This window comes from Ostrinia furnacalis, unplaced genomic scaffold, assembly GCF_004193835.3.
Source record: "Ostrinia furnacalis isolate ACB-3 unplaced genomic scaffold, ASM419383v2 OfSCF0802, whole genome shotgun sequence".
Lineage (NCBI taxonomy): Eukaryota > Metazoa > Arthropoda > Insecta > Lepidoptera > Crambidae > Ostrinia > Ostrinia furnacalis.
In genome coordinates, this window is record NW_021131041.1 from 297,866 (window position 1) to 325,223 (window position 27,358).

Genomic DNA, 27,358 nt, shown 5'->3' on the forward strand with positions numbered 1-27,358 from the left:
AGGTTTTGTAGATGGTGAAACAACGTTTTTACATGAACAGAATTGGGTTACATTATTAATTCAGCTACGTTTACAGGCTAGGTTATGTTTTAGCAATGAGTGGCGCGCGCAGTCCGTAGGGCCAGGTAACGGGAGGGTGTTATGACGTATGGATTTCCCGCGAAAGCCCTTGCCATAGATTATAATCGGAAAATGGCGGAGGGGGATTGGAAAACTTCGAAAACGAGTTTATTAAAAAAAATGGATGCAGTTAAAATTAAACAAGATGGCTATTTCGGTCTATTTAAATGCTATTTTAATTAATGATGATAGTTTTTAAAATGTTTGGTGATGATTAGAAGTTCAAATAACAAACAAATGATTCTTTAACAAGCAATTATTATAAGAATAAGATTGTATTTTACAAACACTTTATTTATAGATAATTATTGTATATTTTGTATTTCATTTAATTTTGTTTATTTAACTTTTTTAGCCTAATTAGCCCCTAACAACATAATTAGTCTGTCTATAGCATTAGGCTTTTGTTATTCCTCAATAAATAAATTAATAATATTTTTAAATTAAAACCTTCTATTTATCTATAAGTATTGCAAATCGTCAAAATATTAAATCGCCTTCGGTGCTTTCAAAGGCACATAGTAAAGAATCTTTTATTACAACTTATTATAGACGTTTTTTCATACATTAGTTCACGGTATTGAAAGGCATACATACAATGATTTTATTAACAAAGCTTGGACCGCAAATAGTGACTCTCATACATCAGGTGAACCATGCATTATCTTCAGAAATACTGATCCAAATTGTCTCCATTGAATCTCAGTAAATAAGCACCTGAGTTTCCAAATAGCAGGTAGTTTTACGATGTATTGTTACGCTTTTAAGTACAAAAGATATTGCAAAGCTTTCGTGGGAAGGTTTTTTTGATTGCGCACATGTAGAAGGAATTCGGCAAGTTTAACGGAAGCCATAAGTTAAAGTGACTAAAACTTGTGTGGCGTTTTTAAAAATGCATGCAATTTTGGCTATTGCAATAAATTATCTCATGAAAGGATACGGGACTATAAATTCCCACATCTCGTTCCCGCCAATGCAACTCCTATGTAGCCAGGATCTACAGAATGACCGCAATGGAGGGAAGTTTAACCTTAATTTCGAACTTCTCCTATGTTCTTCTGATTAATTTCGTTGCGGGTCCAATGACAGTTTAACTTTCCCCCGGGATAAATTTGACATTCATTGGTTGGGTTTTTGTGGCGGTCATGAACGGATAGTGTCAGGCAGTTGTTTTTTTTCGAACTTGCCCTTACGCACTGCCCTACCACCTATTTTATTCAACTACAAAACGCATACCACCTACTTCTCGTGCATGCATGCCGTAAAAGGCAAAATATGAACATTAAGTCCTCTTCGTTTTAGCCAAAGAATATTATCTGCTGGACAAAAGCCTATCCCAAGGAATTCCACAACAACCAGTCCTGTGCTGCTCGCATCCAGGTGCTTTCGGTCTGGGCAAACTTGACTTTCTGTAGATCCTGGCTACATAGGAGTTGCAGCGGTGGGAACAAGAGGTCTTGTAATCCTCCATACTTTGTCTTAGAGAGACTGAATGCCCAGCTACCATGAGTTTACATTAGGTGTGCTCGTTGGCAAGTGCGTAAAAAATGACAGTAAATGTATGACAGATTGTACAGCGCCCCTAGCAGCTACATTCAAGAACTAAAATCTTCAGACTTTTTTGACGCACTCGCTAGCGAGCACACTAACGTAAACTCATTGTAAGCACACTAATGATGATACTCATGATACTAAAGTCACTGACATAGCCCGACGGATTACCAAGCTGAAGGGGCAATGGGCAGGGCATATAGTACGCAGAACTGACGGCCGATGGGGCAGCAAGGTTCTGGACTGGAGGCCACGTAGCGGAATACGCAGCGTGAGACGTCCACAAGGTGGACGACGACCTGATAAAGGTAGCAGGAAGCAGGATGCAGGCCGCTACCAACCGGGCGATGTGGAAGTGATTGGGGGAGGCCTATGTTCAGCAGTGGACGTCCTGTGGCTGAAATGATGATGATGATACTCACTGTTGTTTCTTCTGTTGGTAGCGGCCAATACGCTGGTAGGGGGCCGCGGGGGCAGCGCGGGGGGCGTGTCGGTCTTAGCGGGGGGCGCGGGGCCCGGGTCGTCGGCACACGCATACTGCGCGGACGACGGCTTGCACGTACAGGCCACTTGGTACTGGGAAAGAAGAAAAAAAGTGTTTATTCTTTTGGAACACTGCCAAAATTTTAAATTCTTAAATAAAGAATAATCAAACATCGGACTGTGACGGCTTGCAGGTACAGGCCACTTGGTACTGGAAAAGACGAAAAAAGAAAAAAGTTCATTTGAATTTTGTTTTTCATCGTTTGCAACACTTTTGAAATTATGAATTCTTAAAAAGAATTTTATTGTCAAAGATCGGACTCTGGCTTGTATTTACAGGCCACTTGGTACTGGAAAAGAAGAAAAAGGTGTTTATTCTTTTGGAACACTGCCAAAATTTTAAATTCTTAAATAAAGAATAATCAAACATCGGACTGTGACGGCTTGCAGGTACAGGCCACTTGGTACTGGAAATGAAGAAAAAAGTTCATTTGAATTTTGTTTTTCTTCGTTTGGAACACTTGAAATTATGAATTCTTAAAAAGAATTGTCAAAGATCGGACTCTGGCTTGTATTAACAGGCCACTTGGTAGTGGAAAAAAAGAAAATAGTGTTTATTCTTTTGGAGCTTGCAGTTTCGAATTTTTAAAAAGAGTGGGCATAAATCGGACTCTGACAGCTTGCAGGTACAGGCCACTTGGTACTGGAAAAGACAAAGAAGAAAAAAGCGAATTTGAATTTAGTTTTTCTTCTTTTGGAACACTTTTAAAGTTTTTAATTCTTAAAAAGATAGTCAAAGATCGGATAATTATTGTGTTAGTTAAGCTAGCTCCAACGTTGGTTCAAAGCCACCACATCCACTCCACAGTATGGCACCAAAGTTGAGACGAGCTGTTTTCTTGATCCACACATTGGACGAGTGGCGTTGTTGAGACCAACGTTAGAGACGTGTGAATAGGGGAATTATAAACACAGTCATGAGATTCATAATAAGAGCAGTCAGAATCCTGCCTCTCCATAGAGTTTGTATGAAAGTGCCCACGTTTGACTTCACTTGTGGATCGTTCGTTTTCAGCCAAATGACGTCCACTGCTGGACAAAGGCCTCCCCCAAGGTTTTCCACAATGAACGGCCACTTGTGGATACTTTTTTGAAATTAACTGACGAAATGATTGATAAGATTTTAAAGTAAGTAATTAAGCTGTGCAAAAGGAGTGATTTTTGTTCTAACAGACAGTATACATATTTATAGGAAATTAAATGATTTCTCGCTGACATATTAAGCGTCGCTCCACTATAGCCTCCACTACATACCTACCATATCAAGCACTATTAGTCCAGTCAATGAATGAAAAAGTTCCCGCCCTTAGCCCTTGAGCCGGCGGGGAGAGTGGGGTTTAAAGGTACCACTTTTCGGTTTTTCGCTTAATTTTATAAGCTTGTCGGCGCCGGACACAGATGCTGCAATTATTATTGATGATTAATAGTACCAATCTTAATATTATGTTATCTGTGTAAATCTGTAGAGCGGAAGGTTTGTGATTCCTAAACGTAACACCCGACTGATGCGCAGAAAAAGATAACTGTCAGTTAGTTGTGTCATGTCAAGTGTGAGCAGGCGGCTGCGAGGTTATCTTTGAAAGCGTGTTGAGTTTGGTGGAACGTTAAATTGTAGGAAAAGTGGTTGTCAACCATCCAAGATTATCTCCTTGCCCGTTAACCCACGCCTATGGAGATTCCACCCCTAGAGTTCCTTCTGATAGAGACCCAGTGCCTTTAAGCTTAATTGAATAAGCTTTTTTTGGTTCATAGTAGTGATGTCACTAGGACGCATAGTTTCCGAGGATCAAGGGCTAAGGGCGGGGACTTTTGCTATTTTCACCTCCTAACTAGTCTAAATAAAGTCCCAAAGTCAGAAATTGTGTTCCACGGATTTCCATCTATTAATGCTTTATTGACTGGACAATATGGCTGTTAATTTGAGTATTTTTAGTTACCTTATGCAAGTCGGATGTGACGGAGGCGCTAGTGTCGCACTCTGGACACGCGTCAGGCGCAGGCGAGCTGCGCGCTGACGTCACGTCCGCTAGCGACATCTCACGGATGACCGCTCAACTGAAAAGAAAAAAGATTTTCAAATTCAAATTCAAATTCAAATTTCTTTATTCATAACCAGGTGTTTTTACATTTCTATATTGCGATCGAGGAATTCTTTTAAGTAAATAAATACTTGTGGTAGAATATCCCCGCTCTCCATATTAATTTAACATAATTAATGAAAATAAACAATATAAATAATAATTCAAATTCAAATTCAAATTCAAAATATTTATTGCTTACTAAGTGACAATTTGTAATGGTGTAAATTACATAATATACAGGATTATGACTTTAGATATACATTATTATTTTTCAGCCTATTTTTATTAAATTAAATAAAATAATATAAAAAAATTATTTAAATAAACTAATTTTGTTCGCGGCTTTGCCCTTTACAAAAAAACGAGATCAAGCGTGTGTCTCTCTTTCAAAAACTCAATGTGTACATAAATTTCTTTTGAAACTATTAAGATCGTCGTTCTGTCTCCTTCCTAAAGTTGCTGTGCCCTAACTGGGTCCACATTGTATAACTGCCTAAATTGTAAGACCTAATGTGAATGCTAATGTGGTTATGCAAAATAAACTATTGAGTATTGAATAAAATTCCTCATTATTATCAACTTCAAAGATCATTTACGCCCGTATTCACAAACATTACTATGAGGTCTCACAGTGCACATGGACGCACAGGGCGACTCACAACACAAACCAATCACAGAGCTCTATTCAACGCTGTGCGTTCGATTTGCTGCTTCACTTAAGGAAGCATCGTTTGTAAATACGGGCGTCAGTCTCCTTTGCAAGAACACAACCCTCTCTAATCTACCAGAAACTAACAAATTCCACCTCCATCCTGTGTTCTCAACAATTTTTAACTATCTCCAGCTCCACACCAGATTTCATCTAAATCGGTCCAGCAGTTTTTAAGCGTGTACGGATAACTCTTCAGACAGGCAGAGCCACTTCACAATTTGTAAATTAATTTACCTAAGTTCAAACTAAAACGAGCTCTAACATGGCCAGAAGTCAACAGATAAAAATATAAAAAATTAATAGACTAATGAATGTTTTTGTCTATTATTTCTTAATTTATAAGAAACTATCACCGAAAATTATGTACCAATGTCACATTATTATCATCAAATGCTGTACAGAAGCCACCGGCAAAGTCTAGTATAACATACAAGGAAACCATTCCATCAAAACAATTCGAAAAATTGCTACATTTCACAGAAAATCATCGACATAAGTATTATTGGCTCGCACAACCCCGGAATACCACAGATTATAACCGTAAACTATAAAATTCCTTCTCTATGCCTTACATTCCTACCCTGCCTCTACATTACACAAAAATCAACCCTAAAGTCTTATGATAGAGTCTAAAATAGTGCACGGCCTAAGCAACAGTGTAAAGACGCAAAAACAATATGGCAGCGAGCAGCGATGAACAGCTGACCGTCAACTTCCGGCGACAACAGCTGTATGAAGGCTGTATAACCTAATGAATAGGTTTAATAAGTTCAATTTTGCTGGATTTAACATCTGCGCCCGCAGTTCATAAAATGTTAGGGACAAACGTGAATAATTTTTTACTCGACTGCAGAAAGGAGTAAATGTTTTTGCCCGTCTATCATAAATAATAATGCACAAAAGTAGGTATAGCCTGACCAGGAACATAAAAACCCTGGCATAGAGGCGCTTCAATTGCATTTGATAGTGCAACACTGAGTACAGTCGTACCTGTGTTAAATTAATAGGCTAACTTTATGTATCAGGATTCAGAATTACGGGCTAATTTGATATTTTCATAAATTAACGAAAAAATATTATTATAGGTAACCTGGTTTAAATAAATTAAATGAAACCATCAATCGAGTTAATAGGATTTATTTTATTATTCATCAATAATAAAATTCAGAACTTGAATATTCAACTGCAATGTCTGCTAAGAACGCTTCAAACTCGGTACTTCTTTCCCAATTTCATAAAATTCAACTCTTAAAAAGTGACAAAAAACTTTAAAATAGGTAGTTGAAACAAACCACAGCTAATTTTCATAGTTGACTGTACTATACGATAAACATGTCAGTCAATTTGACAACCTTTGTCGGAAACATTATTCAATGAAAATATTGTCCGAACCCTTATAATTTCTCTTCGACAAATACTTTAACACATTGTGAACCACTTTTCTTTCACGACTATAAAAAGATTTTAGCAATTTATTCACAAAATCAATTGCGCACATTTAAAATAAAGTTTGTTTACACTATGACAGCAATAGACTGACATGCAAGGTGACATGACAATGAAGTTTTCAGTTACTGTTGCCATTAAAAGAAATTAGTACCATTAGTTTTCCGCAACATGGCGAGGGTTTTTATGTTCCTGGTCAGGCTATAAGTAATATAATTTTATGACTATAAGTTTATTTTGATTATGTAGAGACAAAGGCTTGCTCGAAATCTACTAATTAAGGTTATGATAGATAAAAACTTTATTTCACTTAAACTAAATTCAGTAAAAAAATTGTTAAATACCCATTTACTTTAAGTAATTTATTGAAATGGTTTTTCCTTTACAAAGCCTGTCTGATTGGCGTGGGGGTAAGGGTAAATCCACCATTTCCCCTGAAAAATTGAGAAAGTTGTGCGTCCTACAGCTGAAAGTAAATGATGATGAAATGAAGAAGATTTTCAGTATAAAGGCAAAGAAAGTTTTTATTCCTATATTTCCTATCTCTCAACCTACCATGAACCATTGCAATCATGTACACGACAAAATAATAAGCAAAAGTCACGAAAAGAAGCGCTTAGAAAACATTAGATACGTAATCGTCATTAAATAACACATAAACGACGGTAATGGGTCAAAATATGTACAGACGACAGCAGAATAAGCTAAACACTCTTAAAAAGTGGTCATAGATGCTATTTTTCAACAAAATGTAGTCTGTTGCAGTTGACTACTGTACTTGACCACAAAGGTAGGGTGGCCAAGCTTGCGATTTTTCAAAGAATCTAAAGAAACTAGAGCATTAATGAGGGTTATCGTTTTCATAGTTAACAGTTGGCACCCCTGGCGATTGACAGGACCTTACTCTACAGTGGCGCCATCTTAATAAGTGCAAATGCGATAGTCCTCCTACCACTTTAGCGCTCACCAGTTGGTGCCACTGTCTTCGCTACTAGCAAGTGACAGGACCTTACTCTACAGTGGCGCTAACTGGTGAGCGCTAAAACGATAGCCCTCATTAACAAAACATTACATAGAAATGCCCAAGAAAATTCTCTATGGTAGAGCATTTTCTTCTCTATAAGTAGAAGTTGCGAACTTTTTGGCCACTTTGAGTGTCACTAACTTATAAACCATCCCAACCCGTCTGGCCAGCGTGGGGAGTGTAGGCCATCCTCCATTTGCCTCTGGTAAACTAGAGACGGTGCTCTTGCAATGGCGACTTAAATGATCTGTTGACGATGATGAAACTACAATATTGAAGTGCAGTCATGTTGTTGCCGTCGATAGAAGTTGAACATGCAAAGAATACTTTCTTTCTATCCTATCTATATTATCAAAACCTGTTCAGTAATAATTGCGTGGAAGAGTAATTAACATCCATTAATCCTCACAATAAACTTTCACATTACTATGTATTATTAAGATAGCATTAACGGATTCCCACCTCTCGTTCCCACCACTGCAACTCCTGTGTAGCCAGGACAGCTTGACCGCCAATAAAAACCCAACCAGTGAAGGTCAAGTTTGTCCCGGGGGAAAGTTAAACTGTCATTGAACCGCAACGAATTTAATCAGAAGAACATAGGAAGAGTTCGAAGTTAAGGTTCGACTTCCCTCCATAGAATATACACGCACAGTTTCTTTAAAAGTTGATCTGTATTGTTTTAAATGTTACCATTAAAAAAAATTGGAGAAGAAATAAATTTCTTCTCCAAATCATTGTCACCTCACTGAACGAGTGAACGAGTGAGTGATTGAATGACGCCGGCCGTTGACCCGGCGCATGCGCAAGTTTGTCAACAAGTCCGATCAGTTTTTTGGCCGTGGGAAGCCGATATTGCTTGCGGTCAAGAAGATCAGTACAACAAGGCTTTAAAAGACCAATTAATTTGTTAATTAATTCCTAAAAGTGATAGACTTTTGAGAACAGACAGTTCCTGGGTTCGATTCCCGAATGGGACAGGACGAGATAAGCAGTTCCTAGTTGTATTTTTAAACTTTGCCTTTGCTTGCTTTATTTTTAGCGTTGGTTTCGAGATCTCTTTTCTACATTTCTAAAATAACTATGCGATTCGACAGCTACTACCTACTTTACAAACCGATTGGATTGAAAAAACTTTTCGAATCGAATCTAAATCTCACATTAAACCAAGAGGACTGTGTTCGCTTTTGTAAAAAAAAAACGGACTTAAAAAAAGGAGAGGTTCTATGGTTGACTGCATGTTAGTTTTTACCCGACTGCACCAGAAGGAGGGTTATGTTTTTTTTATTAAATTACTTTTTAATTTCGCACTTTCCTATTATTATTCTGTGCTATTACTAAGAAAGATCAGAAACTATGCTGTAAGAACGATAAACAAAAATTATATTATCACATCGATTCTCTTTTCTTCCAAATTGTTTCAAAATACATCATAGACCTTCTAAAACTGGTCACGAGCTCGTGAAATGGCGTAAAATTTGAAAAATCACGCGTGACCGGCGCACGAACCAACTCTCACCATAAACTATAAAGGGATTTTAGATTTATACCGAGGTAAGCCATGGTAGAGGCGACTTTATGGGAAAAACAGGCAAACATCACTAAAGCCCCTGACATAGATCTCTGATTAGCACATAGTACGCAGAACTGACGGCCGATGGGGCAGCAAGGTTCTGGACCGACCTCATAAAGGTATAGCAGGAAGGCGCTGGATAGGAAAGCACAGCGTAGGACTTCAACCCACAAGGTGGTCATTATGGAGATCATTGGGGGAGGCCTATGTTCAGCAGTGGACGTCCTATAGCTGAAATAATGATGATGAAGCAATAGTAGATAAGTATAAGAGGCAACTAAGGGACAATAATGCGAACATCAGGCCTCCCCAACCCGTCTGGCCAGCGTGGGGAGTCAAATCCGAGAATAAATAAATCCTCCATTTGTCTTTGGTAAATTAGAGAGGGACGTGGTCCTACAGCGAAACTACATGAAATTCAAATATGTATATGAAATAATGTTTACTATACTGGGTGTCACTAGAGTGAAACCTCAGATCATAGAAGGGAATTCTTCCTTCCTTCTAACCACACATAATATTCCAAGGAAGAGCGATGTCTCCTGGCACAGGCTTCTTTAAGCTTAAAAGGAGGCATCGATCACTATTAATTATAAGCAAACCGCTGGTAATTAAATAAAGATTTATTATTAATTATTATTCTATGATCTGACAGTGAAAATCTCTCTCGGCTTGAAGGTTGAGGCATCGGATCATAGAAGGGAAGTTGAGGCAAACTGATTGTTTGAAATCCTCAATTTGCCTTTGGTAAATTAGAGGGGGTCGTCCTCCTGCAGTGAAGACTATCAAAATCAAAAATCAAAATCAAAAATATTTATTCAGTTTAGACCACAAGTGGCACTTATGAACGTCAATAGAAAATAATAAAAAAAGAAAAAGGTAGCCCTTATGGGGCACTTTACATGTCTCCTTATCTTTTGGGCCCTACCAGCGCTTCGAGACAAACATATGGCAAGTGCTGAGAAGAAACGCCGGAACAAACTCAGTCACCACTTATTGCCAGGAATTATCTAACGGTAAGAATAGTCAAATTTAAGTACATCAAATATGTGCAGACTGAAATTACTAAACTGGTGGCTACGAAAGTGAAACTCTCTCGACTCGTAGGTTCTATGTTCGATGCCCAGGTGGGGCAACACTAACGTAAAATGTCTATTGTGCGCAGTTTGGTAAGGAAGGACATAGAGAGCTTGAAGCAAACTGCTTATCAGAAGGAACAGAAATAACATTCCGTGTTTGAGAGGGTCCGATTGAACTACATTATCAGACGCCTCTTTAAAAGGACGCAAAAACTTTGACACAAACAAATTAAGTCTTAAAGACCAGATTCTTTTGTAAAAACTTTAATAGAACTAATGTTTATCTGTAAGTACTTACAGCGCCTCTACAGAAAATATTCATGGTATTAATTTGGAAACTCTACCAACATTAGTTTTAATTGCTCCAGTTAAAATTCAACAATAAACGCGTCTTGTTTGGTAGATTTATGTTATCTTTTGTTAACGGCAAAAAGATACGGCAAAACTCATTGAACAAAGTTAACAACGTGGTAAGAAAAACCTCCATACTGACACTGACCTATGGCAGGTAACAAATTTTTTTGCAACTTTAAAATTTAAACCATGAAAAAAGGTCGTAAATATGTTAGAAATGAAAGAAAAGGATGTAGGTAAGACCTTTTTGGATAGCAGGTAGAATATTTATAGCCTGACCAGGAACATAAAAACCCTGGCATAGAGGCGCGTCAATCGCATTTGATAGTGCAACACTGAGTACAGTCGTACCTGTGTTAAATTAATAGGCTAACTTTATGTATCAGGATTCAGGATTACGGGCTAATTTGATATTTTCATAAATTAACCAAAAAATATTATTATAGGTAACCTGGTTTAAATAAATTAAATGAAACCATCAATCGAGCTAGTTGGATTTATATTATTATTCATCAATAATCAAATTCAGAACTTGAATATTCAACTGCAATGTTTGGTCATGAACGCTTCAACCTCGGTTAGGGTTGCCAGGCGTCCGGCTTTAGCCGGACATGTTTGGCTTTTTAGGGACTTGTCCGGCCAAATATTGCCTTGTCCGGCCTGTCCGGCTTTTGTTAGGCTTTTTATTTGGTCGTCGCGCCAGGCGAAAGTCGAGGCACAGAATCATATAAAGCGCACGCATCAGGATGTTGGTTAGCAACCGATGATGATAGTACTAACTCATGACACTAATTGCACCGTCACATGTCCGGCTTTTAGGGTAAAATGTCCGGCCAAATGAAGCACTAAGTCCGGCTTTTGTGATTTTGGACCTGGCAACCCTAACCTCGGTACTTCTTTCCCAATTCCATAAAATTCAACACTTAGAAAGTGACAGAAAATTTTAAAATAGGTAGTTGAAACAAACCACAGCTAATTTTCATAGTGGACTGTACTATACGATAAACATGACAGTCAATTTGACAACCTTTGTCGGAAACATTATTCAATGAAAATATTGTCCGAATCCTTAGTATTTCTCTTCGACAAATACTTTAACACATTGTGAACCACTTTTCTTTCACGACTATAAAAATATTTTAGCAATTTATTTCACAAAATCAATTGCGCACATTTAAAATAAAGTTTGTATACACTTTGACAGCAATAGACTGACATGCAAGGTGACATGTTAATGAAGTTTTCAGTTACTGTTGCCATTAAAAGAAATTAGTACCATTAGTTTTCCGCAACATGGCGAGGGTTTTTATGTTCCTGGTCAGGCTATAATACTTTGATTAAAAAAAAATATCATCCCGAAAGTGATTTTTTCTTGAGGTAGAGATTCAGAATATTTTAATTAAACATTATGGTCTTAGTTGATTCTTATTTAATAGCTAAAAATATAATTAGTTACTTGTTTTTGAAGCAATTAAGAAACTCTATCACTGTTTGTCAAAAATTTATGCATTTTTCAACTTGGTTTGGTTGGTGGTAGGGCTTGTTCTAGATCCGCCTGGCTAGCTACCACCATCTCACTTAAGTCTGTCGCCATAACAATATTGTTGTGTTCCAACAGTTGGAGGTAAGATAGCCAGTTCCTCTGTGATTGAGGATTTCGGGTGAAGCTCGCTTCCACCTTCGGCCTGATTATCACTTTCCATCAGGTGAGATGCAGGCCAAGAGCTTCCTCGTTGTGAATAAAAACAACAACTATCATTTATTCCATTAAGTGATGTCACCGAGTCGATAAAATCGCAAAGTTCATATCGATGTTTTTCGCGGCGAGAAAAGTGTGCCACTTAAAAATGCTTAAACTTAAAACAAAAGAGCGCTTTCGCTGACCCCACGCTATTGTGAGATGAAAAACGGCTGCCATCAGTCTTGTAAGTACCTACTGCATACTGGACTTTCACTACACGAATCTATGGAGTCATTTTAGGAACCTAGATGTAGGTTGAACTAGATATTTTTATATAGAAGAGAAGAGAAACAAATTACTACATGGTAAGGGGTGACTGTAACTCACGTTGGTGACCCATCAAGTAAATACAGAAAGAGACAAAATCAATAAGTCCTCATCATTATTCCAGCCACACGATGTCCACTGCTGAACATAGGCCTCCCACAATGATTACCACATCACCCGGTTGGTAGCGGCCTGCATCTTTATGAGGTCGTTGGTTCACTTTATGGGTGGACAAAATCAAAATAAAAATCCATTTAAATGCTCGGCAGTGGTACTGAAGATGACATCAATCACCACAAATAGCATGCAAAAAAACATTAATGTCGTGTTTTACCTAAAACGATGTTACAAAACTATTTTTATACATTTATGAATGAGGTAGATACTGTTCTCATGTAACAAACATGTCGGTCACGTAATGTCCTTAATACACGTGCATTAAGCCAAGCCGTGTATTTTTAACTGTTTGTTCAAATTGTTTGAAAGTCCCGCACCATCCGTCACGTAAACTATTGACATGATGTTTGACCTAAACATAGATATACAACACTGAAGTGTCCCAGATTTTCCCAGTGGTCCCAGTGAAGTGTCCCAGTTTTGATAACTCCTTTATAATGCAAACAGCTAGGGACTGGAATTCGCTGCCTGCTGCTGTCTTTCCCAAACACTACAATCCAGGCCTTTTCAAGGCGAGAGTGAATACCTATACTGCGTCTCACTTAATCAAATACCTGCCTTGTTCTGCATTAAAAAAAACATGATAGGAGGCGCTATTATCAATACATACTGCGTTATTAAATCCAATTTTTGCCACTTGACGTTTCAATGTCGTTTCAGTTTTTAGTTCGTCTAATAAGTCCCAGTTGACAATAAATTTTAGTTCTATCTTTCTATTTAATATCAAGCTAATAGATTGACACCATTAGTCAATTGACATACTTTTTAAGAGCTGTCAAAAGGCGACTCTTCCGCTATTTTGTAACTGCAAAGAAGATCTATGACATCATCAGCTGGATAAGTCAATGAGGGTTTTCACGATTGAAAAATCCGCCAGATGGCAATACGTAGACGCGAGGTCCAAATGCTGCATGATTGGTTATTTTTGACATGACATTGACAGATATGTCAAAATCCACCAATCATGCAGCATTTGGACCTCCCGTCTACGTATTGCCATCTGGCGGATTTTTCAATCGCGAAAACCCACATTGATTGACTATTAATTGATTTCAAAGTTAATGTGACTTAGTTATTTTACTAGAACCTAAATTGAAACTCGGTTTTCAAGGTTAGAATTTCAAGCAGTGATTTGTAATTAGTGTTCAATGGTGTTAGTTAACTACCAATTCAGCAGTTATGTTTTTGTCGTATCGTGCAACAAAATGGCGCATGCTCAACTATTTTTTTTTATTATTACCATAGATAGACAGAGTCAAAAAGGCTACAATATTACAAAGGCACAAATCAATATGATTTTGAAACTTTATCATACTTTTTATCTTATATTAAATCCTAGAAGAAACTATCTTCTGTGTTCTTTTGATTGCAATACAATTCAGATTGAAGCCAGGATTGCTCTATGGTCTGGATAATCAAAAACGACCTCAGGAAATGATAGCAAGGCATGTGGGTCGTGGGCGAGCTCATGTTGGCTTTGATTACGATGAACTGGACACAGGAGTCAACAACACAATACTGGACTCGTCTCTAGTAAAAGTATCCTGTATAATCAAAGAATAGTTAAATAATGACACAAAAACTACTTTAGTTGAATCGTCGTTAATCAAAATAACTAAACCAAAGTACATTTAGAAAGTAAGCTACAAAAACTTTAAAAGTTTACATAGTTTAAATTTAACATTTCTTTACTACCGATGATAATGTTTTAACTATTTATTTGACCTGTCAGTTAATGTGTGTCAAATTTAACTGACGCAATCGCGAATTGAATCGAATTGATTTTAACGCGAATGGTTCAACAATCGGCCTCTAGTACAAAAACAATAGCTTTGATAACCTTTAAGAAATAGATAGGTTGGCCACGGACAGAATTCAGAATCTTAGCAGTGGCGTAGCGTGCCATAAACGTCTCTAACGCCCTTATTCACAAGCGATGCTTGCTTAAGTAAAGAAGCAAATCGAACACACAGCGTTGAATCGAGCTCTGTGATTGGTTCGTGTGTCACCCTGTGCGTCCACGCGCACTGTGAGACCTCATAGGAATGTTTGTGAATACGGGCGTAAGGTGCAGCTGCAGACAGGGTACGTCGATCCTTTTTTTTTATGTGACATGAGGCAAACGAGCAGACGGATCAAAGTTGTTAGTTTTCTAAAAAATTTAATTGCAAAATTATACATTTTTTCTTTCTTTTCTTCTAAAAAAGGCAATTTTTCTTCCTTCCATTTAAAAAAAAGTCAAAATTATAGAACTTTTCAACTGTTTTATGGCCCCTGTAGCTCGGGGTCCCTATCATTGATACGGCTTATACAAGCGGTAGCTACGCCCCTTTCCTAGTTTCAAAATTGATGCTACGGGACTATTCCCACCTCTCTTTCCCACCACTGCAACTCCTGTGTAGCCAGGATCCACAGCTTGACCGCCAAAAAAAAACCCAACCAGTGAAGGTCAAGTTTGTCCCGGGGATGTCAAAATTGATGCTAGAGAGAACGAAATCGTGTTTTGCTATAGGTAATACATAATACAGTGGCATTAGCCAGGGTACATATCCATTGCAATAAAATTTTATTTACCAAACGAAATCGATAAACTCTACAGTATTGTGCTGACCCAAATATCGTCAAATCGCGCGTCTATTTATTTGTATAGACCACCGTTACACGACCGTTATTCGATTAGTGATTTGGTAACGATATTACGTAACAAATCGAGTTGGTTCTATTGATACTTTGATAATAGTTGCACTGCACTATTTATTTCAAAATTATGATGAATGCAATGATAGTACTAATATTAGGTATAAAATATGCGAATGTAATCTCCCCGTTACTTTTCACGCATAAAAACCTGAACCTATTTTGATGAGGTACGAATGATGTGGGTTGGGGCCCAAAGAAAAACAGAATATTTTTTTCCCGGTTTTTTATAAGCATGTTACCTACATATTAACAATATATTATTTGTTATTTGATTAAGCTCATTAAATTAATAAGAAAACTAGATGTCGTTATCATCTGTACAGACATACCTACACAAAAAAGTAACATTATCTTTCTTCAATTCAAACCTTGCAATTTAAAATAGAGTATAGTTTCTCTTGAAGAAGCCTGTCTTCTATTACAAGAATTCCTCAATAACAGCAGCTGTCTTGTGAGGTCAATTAAAAGCAACCGTGGCAATTGGCAGAATTGTGTCAAACTGTTATACAGGATGACAGCGATTTATTCAAATTAACACCATGATGACAATACACCATGACTGCAGTTGTCATTCTTGACACAATTTTCTAAATTCTGGTAGTTTCTGACCTTTCACGGTATTAATTAATTAAGATGATGTCATTACCGTAAAGAAATTAGCGATTACTATTAATTAGTTAATTGAACAGTATAGTTGAAATAACTTTCATCAAACACTCATTACGAGTAATTAAAAAATAGTTTAAACACAGATACTAATAAGTTTTCGAGTCATTGCTAATGTTTTTTAATTATACTTTTTTAATGTTTTTATTTGTGAAAAAGCGATAGGTAAAGTAATTTATTTTTTAAGATAAAAGAAATCAATATTATTATTTGCTCGACGACGAAATATTTAAATGGTAACAAAACGCGTCCATTTTGCTACATGTAGCAACAATTAGCGCGTCAGATTATAATTTTTTGTTACAAATTCACTCTTACTACAGCCACACAAGACCACACAAGCTTGAAGTGCATTCGTCTGTACACCGAGTGCGTCAGAGGCCAATAATAATGCTGCGTTGTATAAAACAAGCGATCGGCGCAAGAGTGTCCGGTGACAGGCCGCGTTCACACGCAACAAGGAGCCGTTGTGGGAAAGTATGACGTAAACCAACGATACCCAAAGTCCAAAGTGGTCGAAAGCCGGGTTTGAAACACGTGTTTTGCCCTACAACCAACAAAAACATCTCTACATTCAACAAAATTAAATGTTGATTGTTGACATATTTTGTTCGTTCGTTTCAGCCAAATGACGTCCACTGCTGGACAAAGGCCTCCCGCAAGGTTTTCCACAATGAACGGTCCTGCGCTGCCCGCATCCAGGCTCTTCCCGCGACCTTTACCAGATCGTCGGTCCACCTAGTAGGAGGCCTGCCCACGCTACGTCTTCCAGCCCGTGGTCGCCACTCGAGAACTTTCCTGCCCCAACGGCCCGGGCATATTTTGTACCCCCCACGCTTATAGACCCCCAGACAGACCCTTCTTTCCCACTGGGGTAGGGCTGCCTTAAGTAAGTATTTCCCCGGATTTTAGATGTCTGTCAACTCTACACTGGGGCTACTTTTCCCAAGGCCCCGCAATCTAGGAGACCCGTTTATTCCCAAAAATTTTTTACAGTAACCTGTAACTGAAAAATTCTTCAATTTTATCATTTTTCCTTTTTTTAGGAAAAGGCTCTCGATCCTAAAATCCCCAGAGGGATTGCGATCTTTTTTTAACGAGGAAACTTGGCCTGTACCTCACCTGATGGAAAGTGATGATCAGGCCGAATGTGGAACCGAGCTTCACCCATACTTATTGTGAAGAGAACTATAAATTGGGGATCTCTGGGATGGAATAGAGATCTGCATCTAGATTTTGTGGAAACCCTTGGGGAAGGAGACTTCGCCAAAAACTTTGGGCACCGCTGACATAACTATAGCGTTCAAGCGCCACAAAGTCACAACTCACAATCATATTGGCATAAGGACGAATTTAGTTTATTAACTGATTGCATAATGTAGACGTGCTGCTCGACCCTCATGACCTTTACTTGAAGGGGAGATAATCCTGAAATTGTTTTGTCTTGGATCCAGTGATGCATGAAGATCTTTTTATTGAATCGGACTTTGACATTAACGCCTGTATCACGAACATTACTATGAGGTCTCACAGTGCGCGTGGACGCACAGGGTCACACACGAACCAATCATAGTGCTCTATTCAATGCTGTGCGTTCGTTTTGCTGCTTCACTTAAGCAAGCATCGTTTGTGGATACGGGTGTAAGATGCCGACTTCTTTAGAGAACGATTTCCAATGGTTGCTCTATTTCAGCTGGTTTTATAAAAATCTGAATGAATTTTTATTAGAAGTGTGTTCCAATTCTTATGTCGCAACTTTTAAAACTTTTCGCAGTAGCACAAAAGTCCCTTATTTTATCACTAAAATGAAATTATCACCAGAGCCCCGATTACGGTAATTTTTAACGTCAACAATCCAGACACGCTTCTCGATTCTGCGATACGATTGGTCGTTCAACAGCGTACGTCAGCTGTTTTGACCAATCGTATCGCAGAATCAGAAACGCGTCTGGATTGTAGACGTTATAAAAGTTACCGTAATCGGGGCTCTGGATGGATCACTATTGCTCTACATTTATGTTATTTATTGAACAGTTCTCATAATATGTGTGTCTCTAAGAACTGATGGGTAGCCTAAAAGACAAGAGCCTTTGTAGGAAATCTCTATTTATTTCATTCGTAAATCCCATGGTCGAAATTCCATAGGCTGTAGTTGTAGGTTGGGTTATTATTGGCGGTCAAGCTGTAGATCCTGGCTACACAGGAGTTGCAGCGGTGGGAACGAGAGGTGGGAATAGTGCCGTACGGTAGAATTTGTAAGTTGTATCGTAATTTATTTCTCAAAAAAGTGAAAGAATTCAATACCATTTATATCCTCTTTGGTATGCAAATAACATGCATTAAATCAATAAATGGACATCGGCATTTCTCCCACGGTAGTTAATTAATTTGCTAGTGTGTGACCAATTGTACGGTCGTTGGCTTCGGTGTAACATTGCGTCGTCTTGTTGGCTTCAGTGTAACATTAACAGTATTTTCTCTATCACAACAATAGACGTGTTGACACCACCAATCAATTGACGTACTTTTTAAAACTGTCAAAACGAGACTCCCATAGATTTTGTTTGTATGGCAATATAAGCAAGTATATAACGTCACTATTTTGTCAACTCAAATAATATCTTTTTTTTTTTTCAATTTACAATGCAACCAAAAATCTTAATTTACAGGTAATTTAAAATTAATTAAGAGCGTTGTCACATTTTTCATGCAGAAATCGAGAATTTGGCAGATTTCGAAATGATTTTAGTCATATAATTTATTGTTATAGCTTCTTTTGACTTATATCATCGTAATTATCATACGTTTTTACGGAATGTCTATTGACAAAATCTCGTTCAAATTGGATTTTTGCCTACGAAAACAGCGAATTTCGAAAGCCCGATTTCCAGGTAACTCGCGAAGGCACAACTTTGAACTAATATTACAACAAATTTATTTCTAAGTAAGAAGATAGAATGTATTCATTAGAATAAGCATACCCTGAAGAAGAAAGTGTATTGAGAAAATTTTGATGTTTAATTCATTAAAATGCATTTTTATCATGTCTAAGATAGTCAAAATTCGAGAAAATTACTGCAAGAAAACAGGTCACATCTCATAATCTAAAAGTCATTTGGCAACATAAACTACTTTATACTTAAGAAGAAACATAGTACTATTATTGTGTGAAAAAGAAAAAATATCTAACGGGCCAGACAAAATTATGATAAATATTGATTTTATAGCGGTTTTTCTATTTTCGATGGACAGGGAAGTGAGAACATATACAGGATAGTGAAAATTTTACTGAAAGATGTATTTGAGTTTATAGTCTTTATTCTAAAAATAATAAAAAATACTTTTATGTGCATCATAAAGGTCCACTATCAAATGAACATGGAACTCATTTAGGTTGCTTCTTTTTCCGTCACCTGATCTCTTTGACTTTTCCCTACTATTTGTATCTCCTTCTATTATCTTCCTCTTCTTTCCTCGACGCTTTTCTTCAACTGGAAACAATTCGATAGTATCTATTTTCGGCATCTCCAGCTAACCATCAGGATCATCAATGTTCATTCAGTCCCAGTACACTCGTAAGGTCAACCAAGTCTGATGAATCAAAATACTGGTGTTGCAGGCATTACTGGTCTCAGTTTCAGATTCAGTTTAAGCGTCATCAACATTTGCTTTCATGGAAGAGTATTTTACGATGCCTATTTGGAAGTTCTCGCACATGTTACTGCAAAAACAGCTAAAAGTTTGTATNCTCTATGGATAAAAATCTTAAAGTTACCTCTGATTTTTTAGCATTATACAACCGTGGTTTATAATAATAAATTCTATAAAATCACAATGATAATATCAGTATTTACCTCTTTGATTTCCTGACGGTTTACGGTTTAAGAACTTTATTTCTCATAAGAATTAACAATAATTCACTTCCTGAGAAACATTTCAATTTAAATTATTTAAACATAATGAGTGTTTAAACTTGTTCCTGACTTGTTTAGATTTACAAAAACTAAATTTTTATTATTAACTTTTAGATAATAATGTGAATGGCGCTTACGATGTTTAGTTACGAGCTCTTTGATGGACACAGATATTATAGATAACGTTTAAAAAATGGCACGCTCGTTTTCATACATTTCATTCTATTTACTTAACCTATCTATATTTATGTGCGGAAACGTCACAAAATCAGAATAAATTTTAATTTTTCCATCCCGCATCATAAAAACTAAAAAGTCAAAAGTAAAATTTAAATAGTAAATATTTTTCATAAACAAGCTTTTGATGCTGTAAAAAGAATAAAATAAAACATAAATTCTTTCAAACCCATCAACTTATTACTTTACTCAATTTAAAGATTAAAAACTTGTCGCGGGATTTACTAGTGTAAAAACATTAATTACGTAACTTGATTTTGCTAAAAGTCTGATCTGAGTTAAAATCAAAAAGGTAAATTATACATTATTTCTTTATTATTATGTATGTACTGTCTTAGGTACGATACAACTACGGATTAAGATCGTTTAGTCGACGCAGCGTTGAAATTGTACAGATAAATGCAGTTTGCGCACTCACTACGCGACGTCAAGCAATAAAAACCTAAAATTCGAACGCCAACTTTTTGCTACAACGCTCTTAAGTTTTTAAGAACAGAATGAAGTGTCTTTTTAAAAAAGCTGTGATTTCGAATTATTGGGGAATGGTGTCAAAATTAATAGTCTATTGTGACAATTGTTAAAGAAATAACAATAAAATTATCAAAAGTTATCTATCCTTGACACAAAAGTACTATCTATCACCTCATTCAAATCGGCACCTACTACTTAGTAAAGAAATCCTTAGTTTTTAACACTTCAACTTTTAAAGCAAATAGGTAAATTGTATTCATCCGTCAGCTTGTCTTAAATAACACTGAAGTAATAAAGTGCCTCAGAACAGTTTCATTTTATGACTTTAATGGGTACTGCAGCAGTCATCTCAAAAACCAGTTAGTTGTTGGTCAAAAACCGGGAGACGTGAATGTAATACAATACAACATGCAACTCACCGATCAACATTTTTAATTGATGACATGCAGCATCCTTTATTTACCACCTGGCTTTTAGAGTAGGCTCACACCGTTGATTTTTAGTCGGCCGATAGTTCTGTACCCCCAGTGAAAAGGGATCTAACTCGACTTAGATCAAAATTGACTTTATAACATAATGTGAATCTCTGAAAAATTAGCTATTTTTGTATCTAATCGGTATGTTTCTACGACGTATAGAAAAGAAAATAATTTTGTGCCAAATGATACAAGTAAGGCTTTGTGAACCAATTTTGAGTTTTCTTTCGTGTATATTGATACATGTCTACTTTTAACAAAGTGTACCGGAGGCTTCTTTCAATTTTTTATTGTGTCAAGAGGTACGACTCGTGTTACTACTTTTTACACGATTGAAGTTGTTCAGATTGAATTTGTGATTAACAATATAAGATGACTCATATTAATATACACAAAAAAAACTATGTATTGTTGGTTGGTGAAAAAGAATGTAACTTAATTTATATCACAAAAAGTAAAAGACAAATGATTATTTATTTTGTGTATAATGATTCAATTAGACTAATACCATTAACCACAAAAGTTTCGTACATGTGTAAAATGTTATCAGTTACTTAGATCAAAAACATTTGAAAATCGCAACTAATGATTTGGTTAATTATTTGGTGTAAAATGATATAACTTAGCCCAATTGTCAGATTAAAGGAAAACATAATGCGTAGTTTATAAATCAAAGAACTTTAGTTAATAGTTTTAATAAATAATGGTTAACATCTACTAGTAAAACATATAATTGAATTCATAGTGCCTAACGTTGTCAATAAAAGTACTTAATAAGTGCATTATAGAATTTACAAGAGCTCCAACTACCAGAACTCTTTATAAACAAAACTCATCACCTTAGACAATAAATTGAACTGGGCGAGTCATGTCGAGAACAAAATAAAAATGGCCTGTATAGCATTCCATCAGTGCAAGAGACTCATTGGTAGTAGATGAGGTCTCAACCCAAAGATAACACTGGCTCTACACGTCGGTTATATGGCCCTCTTACACAAAATATTATAGATCACTTGTGTGGTGGCACAGAACACAACTATCAACAGCAAGATCAAAACTCCAAAGCCTGCAACGCCTAGTAAGCATAGCGGCCACTAGTTGTATGAGAACCACTCCATCGACATCACTTGAGTACCTTCTGAATCTCAGATCTTTAGACCTCATCATTCAGGAGGAAGCGCAAGCAGCCGCTCTAAGACTTAAAGGTAAGAACGGCATATAGAAGCAAAACAAGGAGACAGGACATTCCACGATCCTGCACAAAACCCTAATAAAAGAAATACCTCTCACCGAGGCACCTATCGGCAGAATTCCCTGTGTTCACTCTTCGACTGAAGATATAATATCCAGCTTACAGCGGAAACGCAAGATTGCTCTGGAATCAATGAAGTTAGGATATTACACTGACGGCTCCAAAACCCAAAAAGGTACGGGAGCTGGTGTCTTCTCGAATTACCTAAATATACTAAGAATATCAACAACACTTGATAAACACAATACAATTTTCCAAGCAGATTGCAATCAGAGCAGCACAGGCGGTTGCAACCATAGACATCCGAGGTCTGAATATAAAAATAATCTCAGATAGTGCAAGCAATACAAAGCAACTTAATATACTACATTATAATACTTATATTGGAATGCCATGACGCGCTCCTAAGTCATTGCAGATGCAAATGGCGTTACCCTGCACTCCTGAAGTGGATCAAAGGACACAGTAACTCCTTGGGCAACGACGCAGCAGATGAACTGGCCAGAAGGGGATCGTACACGACGGTATTTGGTCCGGAACAATTATAATGCCGATACCATAAGCACAGATCAAGACCTGGCTGCGCTCCAAAATAGAAAAATAACACCACACAGAATGGAAAGATTGTGAAAGATGTAGGCAAACAAAAGATGCAGTTGTGGATATTATATCGAAAAAGTTAAAGACTCATAAGACTTAACAGGGACAACATCCGCAAGGTCCTAAGTGTAATAACAGGTATGTTAAACAAACACCTACACAGTATAGCTGTACAGACAGCCTGATGTGCAGAAGATGCATGGAGGCAGAAGAAAAACCACAGCACGTGCACAAGGAGTGCAGAAGCGTAGCAGATCAACAGGCTCAAATTCTCCAATCACCAGGGTCGCTGCAGAAGGCCTGTAGAGACCTAGATAGGCTGCTGCTACCTGGGGGGATCTGGAGCGGTTGGAATAGGAAGATCAAATAGCGCACAATGGTCTAATCAAAAGGTTAAGTGCAATATTCGATTGCCCTGCAAAACTAACTACGTAAGTCCTTATGAATGGATACTATGTATAAAGTAAATAATTATGTAAATGGCATGTGTTGCTGGACTTTATCTGCTTAGCTCGCAAGTATAACATGTCTTGTTAATCATGTCTCTATTGATTTAAGAAGATTCCCGTCTTAGGCAGTTCGATTTTTTCAAGTTATTTATGATTTAAGAAGAGGCTGACAAGGGTGGCTAAATATCTTGCGCTGCTTCTTCTCAGCACTGACCTATTTATGTCCCAAAATAAAAGTAGGGTTCAAGTGATACTAGGACGTGTTAAAGGGCTTTTTAAAAGCCTCTTTGTTGAAAACAAATGCATTTTATGACTTTACTTTTATATTATCCTTCTGTAGCCAAAAAGCAATCAATATAGCTTGACATCATCATCTCTGGTCCAGAGTTTGATTCCCAATAAGGTAATTGTAGAAAACAAACTTTTCTCTGTCTCCTGTCTAATTAGTTGATGTGAAACCATTGTTGTTTCTGGTCTTTATTACCCAATTGCTTCAACTAATACTTACTTTAAAATAGGAGATAATGTATGTGATTTAGGCCGATATCATTCATGGTATATGGTGTAATAATTAATAAAATAGTAGTTTCAGATCAGAATAAACATTTAAGGAGTAAATAATTAGAATCCACTCTAAAATTCTAGCCTTATTCCTTTACAATCGCCACTTATATCACTTTACACATAATTATTAGGATACTTAGATCGCTATTATGTTAGTTAGATCAGTTTACACATTTTTTTTCTCATCACAAAATTGGTGTATATTGATATAAGTAGAAATTTTTGGACGATTTACCCTAAATAACCTGAAATAATGATTCCTCATAGTGTAATTACTAATGTTTGTTTTACAACTTTTTCTAAAATTAAAGAAACAAAAAAATATCAACAGAAATGGCGTAAAATGTATCACTTTACACTTGTTAGCGGGTGGTCAATTCAGTGTGGTGTAAAATGATTTATGTCCCATTACATCACTTTACACGAATGTAAAGTTGCCGTGCATGGCGATATAACTGGGTTTTTATTTAATTACGAAAAAACTACATGCTATATTTCCCAAACTGGCACACTGCCTAATTATATCTAACATTACCTTTCACCTAAAAAATATTTCACCAAGTTATCTCTAATAGCGACGAAGCAGGATTTTTTTTAACTTCAAATGCGATTTCCCAAAAATCACCATTTTCGACTTAACTCCGTTTTCACTGGGGGTACAGAGTTGTGCCCGATATTAAATTGTATGAAGAATCGGCCAAATCGTATCGGCGTAGTGTGCGCACTCCCATACATGCCCATACTAGGGTTGCCAACCGTACTCTAAAATAGAGTATTGTCCTCTATATCATGTAGGCGTACTCTATAATCTATAACACTAATAGAGTACGCTAAAATACTCTTTTTTACAAAATGTTTACTAAACTAGTGCACGTCTGTAATAATATGCAAAAATCCATAATAATTAAAATAAATAATTGGCCAAGTGCGTGTCGTGCCACGCGCAGTGTAGACTGTAGGGTTCCGTAGTTGTCCATCGTTACCACTTTTCATATTTCAAATGACTATTACTCTTAAACTAAGTGATGTATCTTAACCGTTATAGTTTTCCATGAAAGTTCATGAAAAGCAGTATTATTACAATTTTTTCCAGATTTTTCAAGCCAACAGTTTAGTTTTTAGAGGGGGGGGAGTAGAGTAGAGTCACGCCCTACTCGAACAAAAATTGGCATTTTTAAACTAATAATTTGCAAACAGATCTCTAAATGGAAAAATAGTCTTAGAAACCCCTAAGCTATTTTAAAAGACCTATCCAACGATACCCCACACGATGGGGTAGAAGATGAAAAAAAAATCATCCCCACTTTACGGGAGCTAACCAAAAAATACTTTTAAATTTTATTTTACCGTTATGTCGGCGTGATTAATATACATACCTCCACAAAATTACAGCTCTCTAGTGCCAATAGTTTCCAAGCAAAACCTCGAACAGACAGACAGACATATCGAAACTATAAGGGTTCCTTGTCAGGAATACGGAACCCTGAAAAGTCTACTATTTACTGTTAAAATTAAAATGTTGGTATCGCCGATTCCCCGAACCATATTCGAATGTTCCTGATTCGTTGTGCTGCAAAAAGTACAAAAAAATACCTTTTTAAAAGTACAAAATAAATGATACTCTTTTTTGTAAGTCCGTACTCTTTATTTACCTCCTTTAAAACCAGATATACTTTATTTCTTCTAAAAAAAGTTGGTAACCCTAGCCCATACTGATCAACTGCCCGACTAAACTATCGGCCGACGAAAAATCAACGGTGTGTGCCTACTCTTAGAGTGTGTTCTAATATTTTAAACTTATCATCAGGTCGTTTGGTCTCCACTTTGGAGCACGACGATCTTTATTTTACCAGAGGCAAATGGAGGTTTTGGCCTACACTCCCCACGCTGGCGCTGGCCAGACGGGTTGGGGAGGCCTGATGTTCACAGAAAAACTTATTTTATTTGGTTTATCGTGAAGATGTTTTGTTTTACTAAAAAGGACTTTACTTCTTTTATACGCTTTACTTAGCGTATAAAAGAAAATATCTAATAATAGGATACCTACGTAAGAAACGCTCTTAAATTATGTAACGCTATCTTAAATTATGTTATTATGTATCAAACAATGCTTGCTTAAGTGAAGCAGAAAATCGAACGCACAGCGTTGAATAGAGCTCTGTGTTTTTCGTTCGTGTCACCCTGTGTGTCCACCCGCACTGTGAGACCTCATAGTAATGTTTGTAAATACGGGCGTAAATCGTTTAACTAGAGATTTACTACATAACATAAATTATTCAACAATAAAATGGGTACCGTACCACTTGCTCTATCCTGTTCTTAACCTTCCTTCTACTGAATTTTACATAGAAATGTTAATTAATAGTGCATAATAACTACCGTCACAACCTATAACGTTTTACTCACGTTCACATAAACTAATTTAAGATCAGCCATAGATAAGCTTCTTGTTGAGTTCCTTCCTTGTCCTTAAATAAATACGTAATTTACATCAACACTAGATTATTCAGTAAATACTTTTTGTTTAGTATTTTCATTAAAAAAAAGTCGTAAAAATAGTTCTAAATTTTTTAAAATCAAAAATAACTGACAAAATAATCTGTAACTTTATCGATATCCCAAAATTGTGCGTCCCAACACTACTTTACACCCGGTGTGGCCCACGCAAACTTTTTTTCGTAACAAAAAAATGCCACGATCCTTTCTCAACGGCTCTAAACGAAATACAGCCTAAAAACTTCTACTTTCAAAAACTAGTTTGAGTAGCCTTTGTTCGTCGGCCGCTTTAAAAGTAACTTCAAAATAATACCGAAAATTCAACAAAATCGCTAGGCAAAGTACCAAAAAGGTTTGAAACTCACCATAAATCGAAAATCCTGTTTTAGATCACTCCAAAACCATTCTGCACGAAACCAACTCCTTCTTTTCTCAGAATCACACACATTTTGCGATTGGCTTATCGGCCGCAACACAGATCACAACAAATTACGTCGCACATTTTGACAGATTATTTCACTTTTCCAATGTTCAATATAGTAGAAAACACTAAAGTAACTTTTAATTAGTTGCAAACACGTTCGAGTGGTACCGCGACGCGTCTTCACTGAGTTGAAGTGAGCCCCAAGATATTTTTACCTGCTAAGGCAAAAAGTTCAGTTAAGCTCAACTTTTATCACAATCTATTTTCGACTCAAAACCATGTAAATAATGGTTAATATTGAATGCGGTGGCTGAATTGCATTAGTGTAAGTTTCGATGGAGAGGCGGTTATATGGTTTTGAATCTTATGGTTTTACTTTAAGGTTTATTTACGATTGAACACGAGGAGAGCTTTGCGTAGCGTCGACTGCGTTCGTGGGCA

At 36.8% G+C, this 27,358-nt stretch overlaps 1 protein-coding gene across 4 annotated transcripts in view; it reads right to left on the minus strand.

The window, feature by feature from the left end:
* The window catches only part of LOC114350177 (putative leucine-rich repeat-containing protein DDB_G0290503), a 44,083-nt gene extending 16,725 nt beyond the window's left edge, over window positions 1-27,358 (minus strand). For all 4 annotated transcript variants that reach the window (XM_028300854.1, XM_028300857.1, XM_028300856.1 and 1 more), the window contains exons 1-3: window positions 26,859-27,358; window positions 4,152-4,269; window positions 2,094-2,247 (exon numbers count right to left, since the gene is read on the minus strand). In XM_028300854.1, coding sequence (XP_028156655.1) covers window positions 2,094-2,247; window positions 4,152-4,250 — 253 coding nt within the window. In that variant the 5' untranslated portion in view covers window positions 4,251-4,269; window positions 26,859-27,358. The remainder of the gene's footprint in view (window positions 1-2,093; window positions 2,248-4,151; window positions 4,270-26,858) is intronic.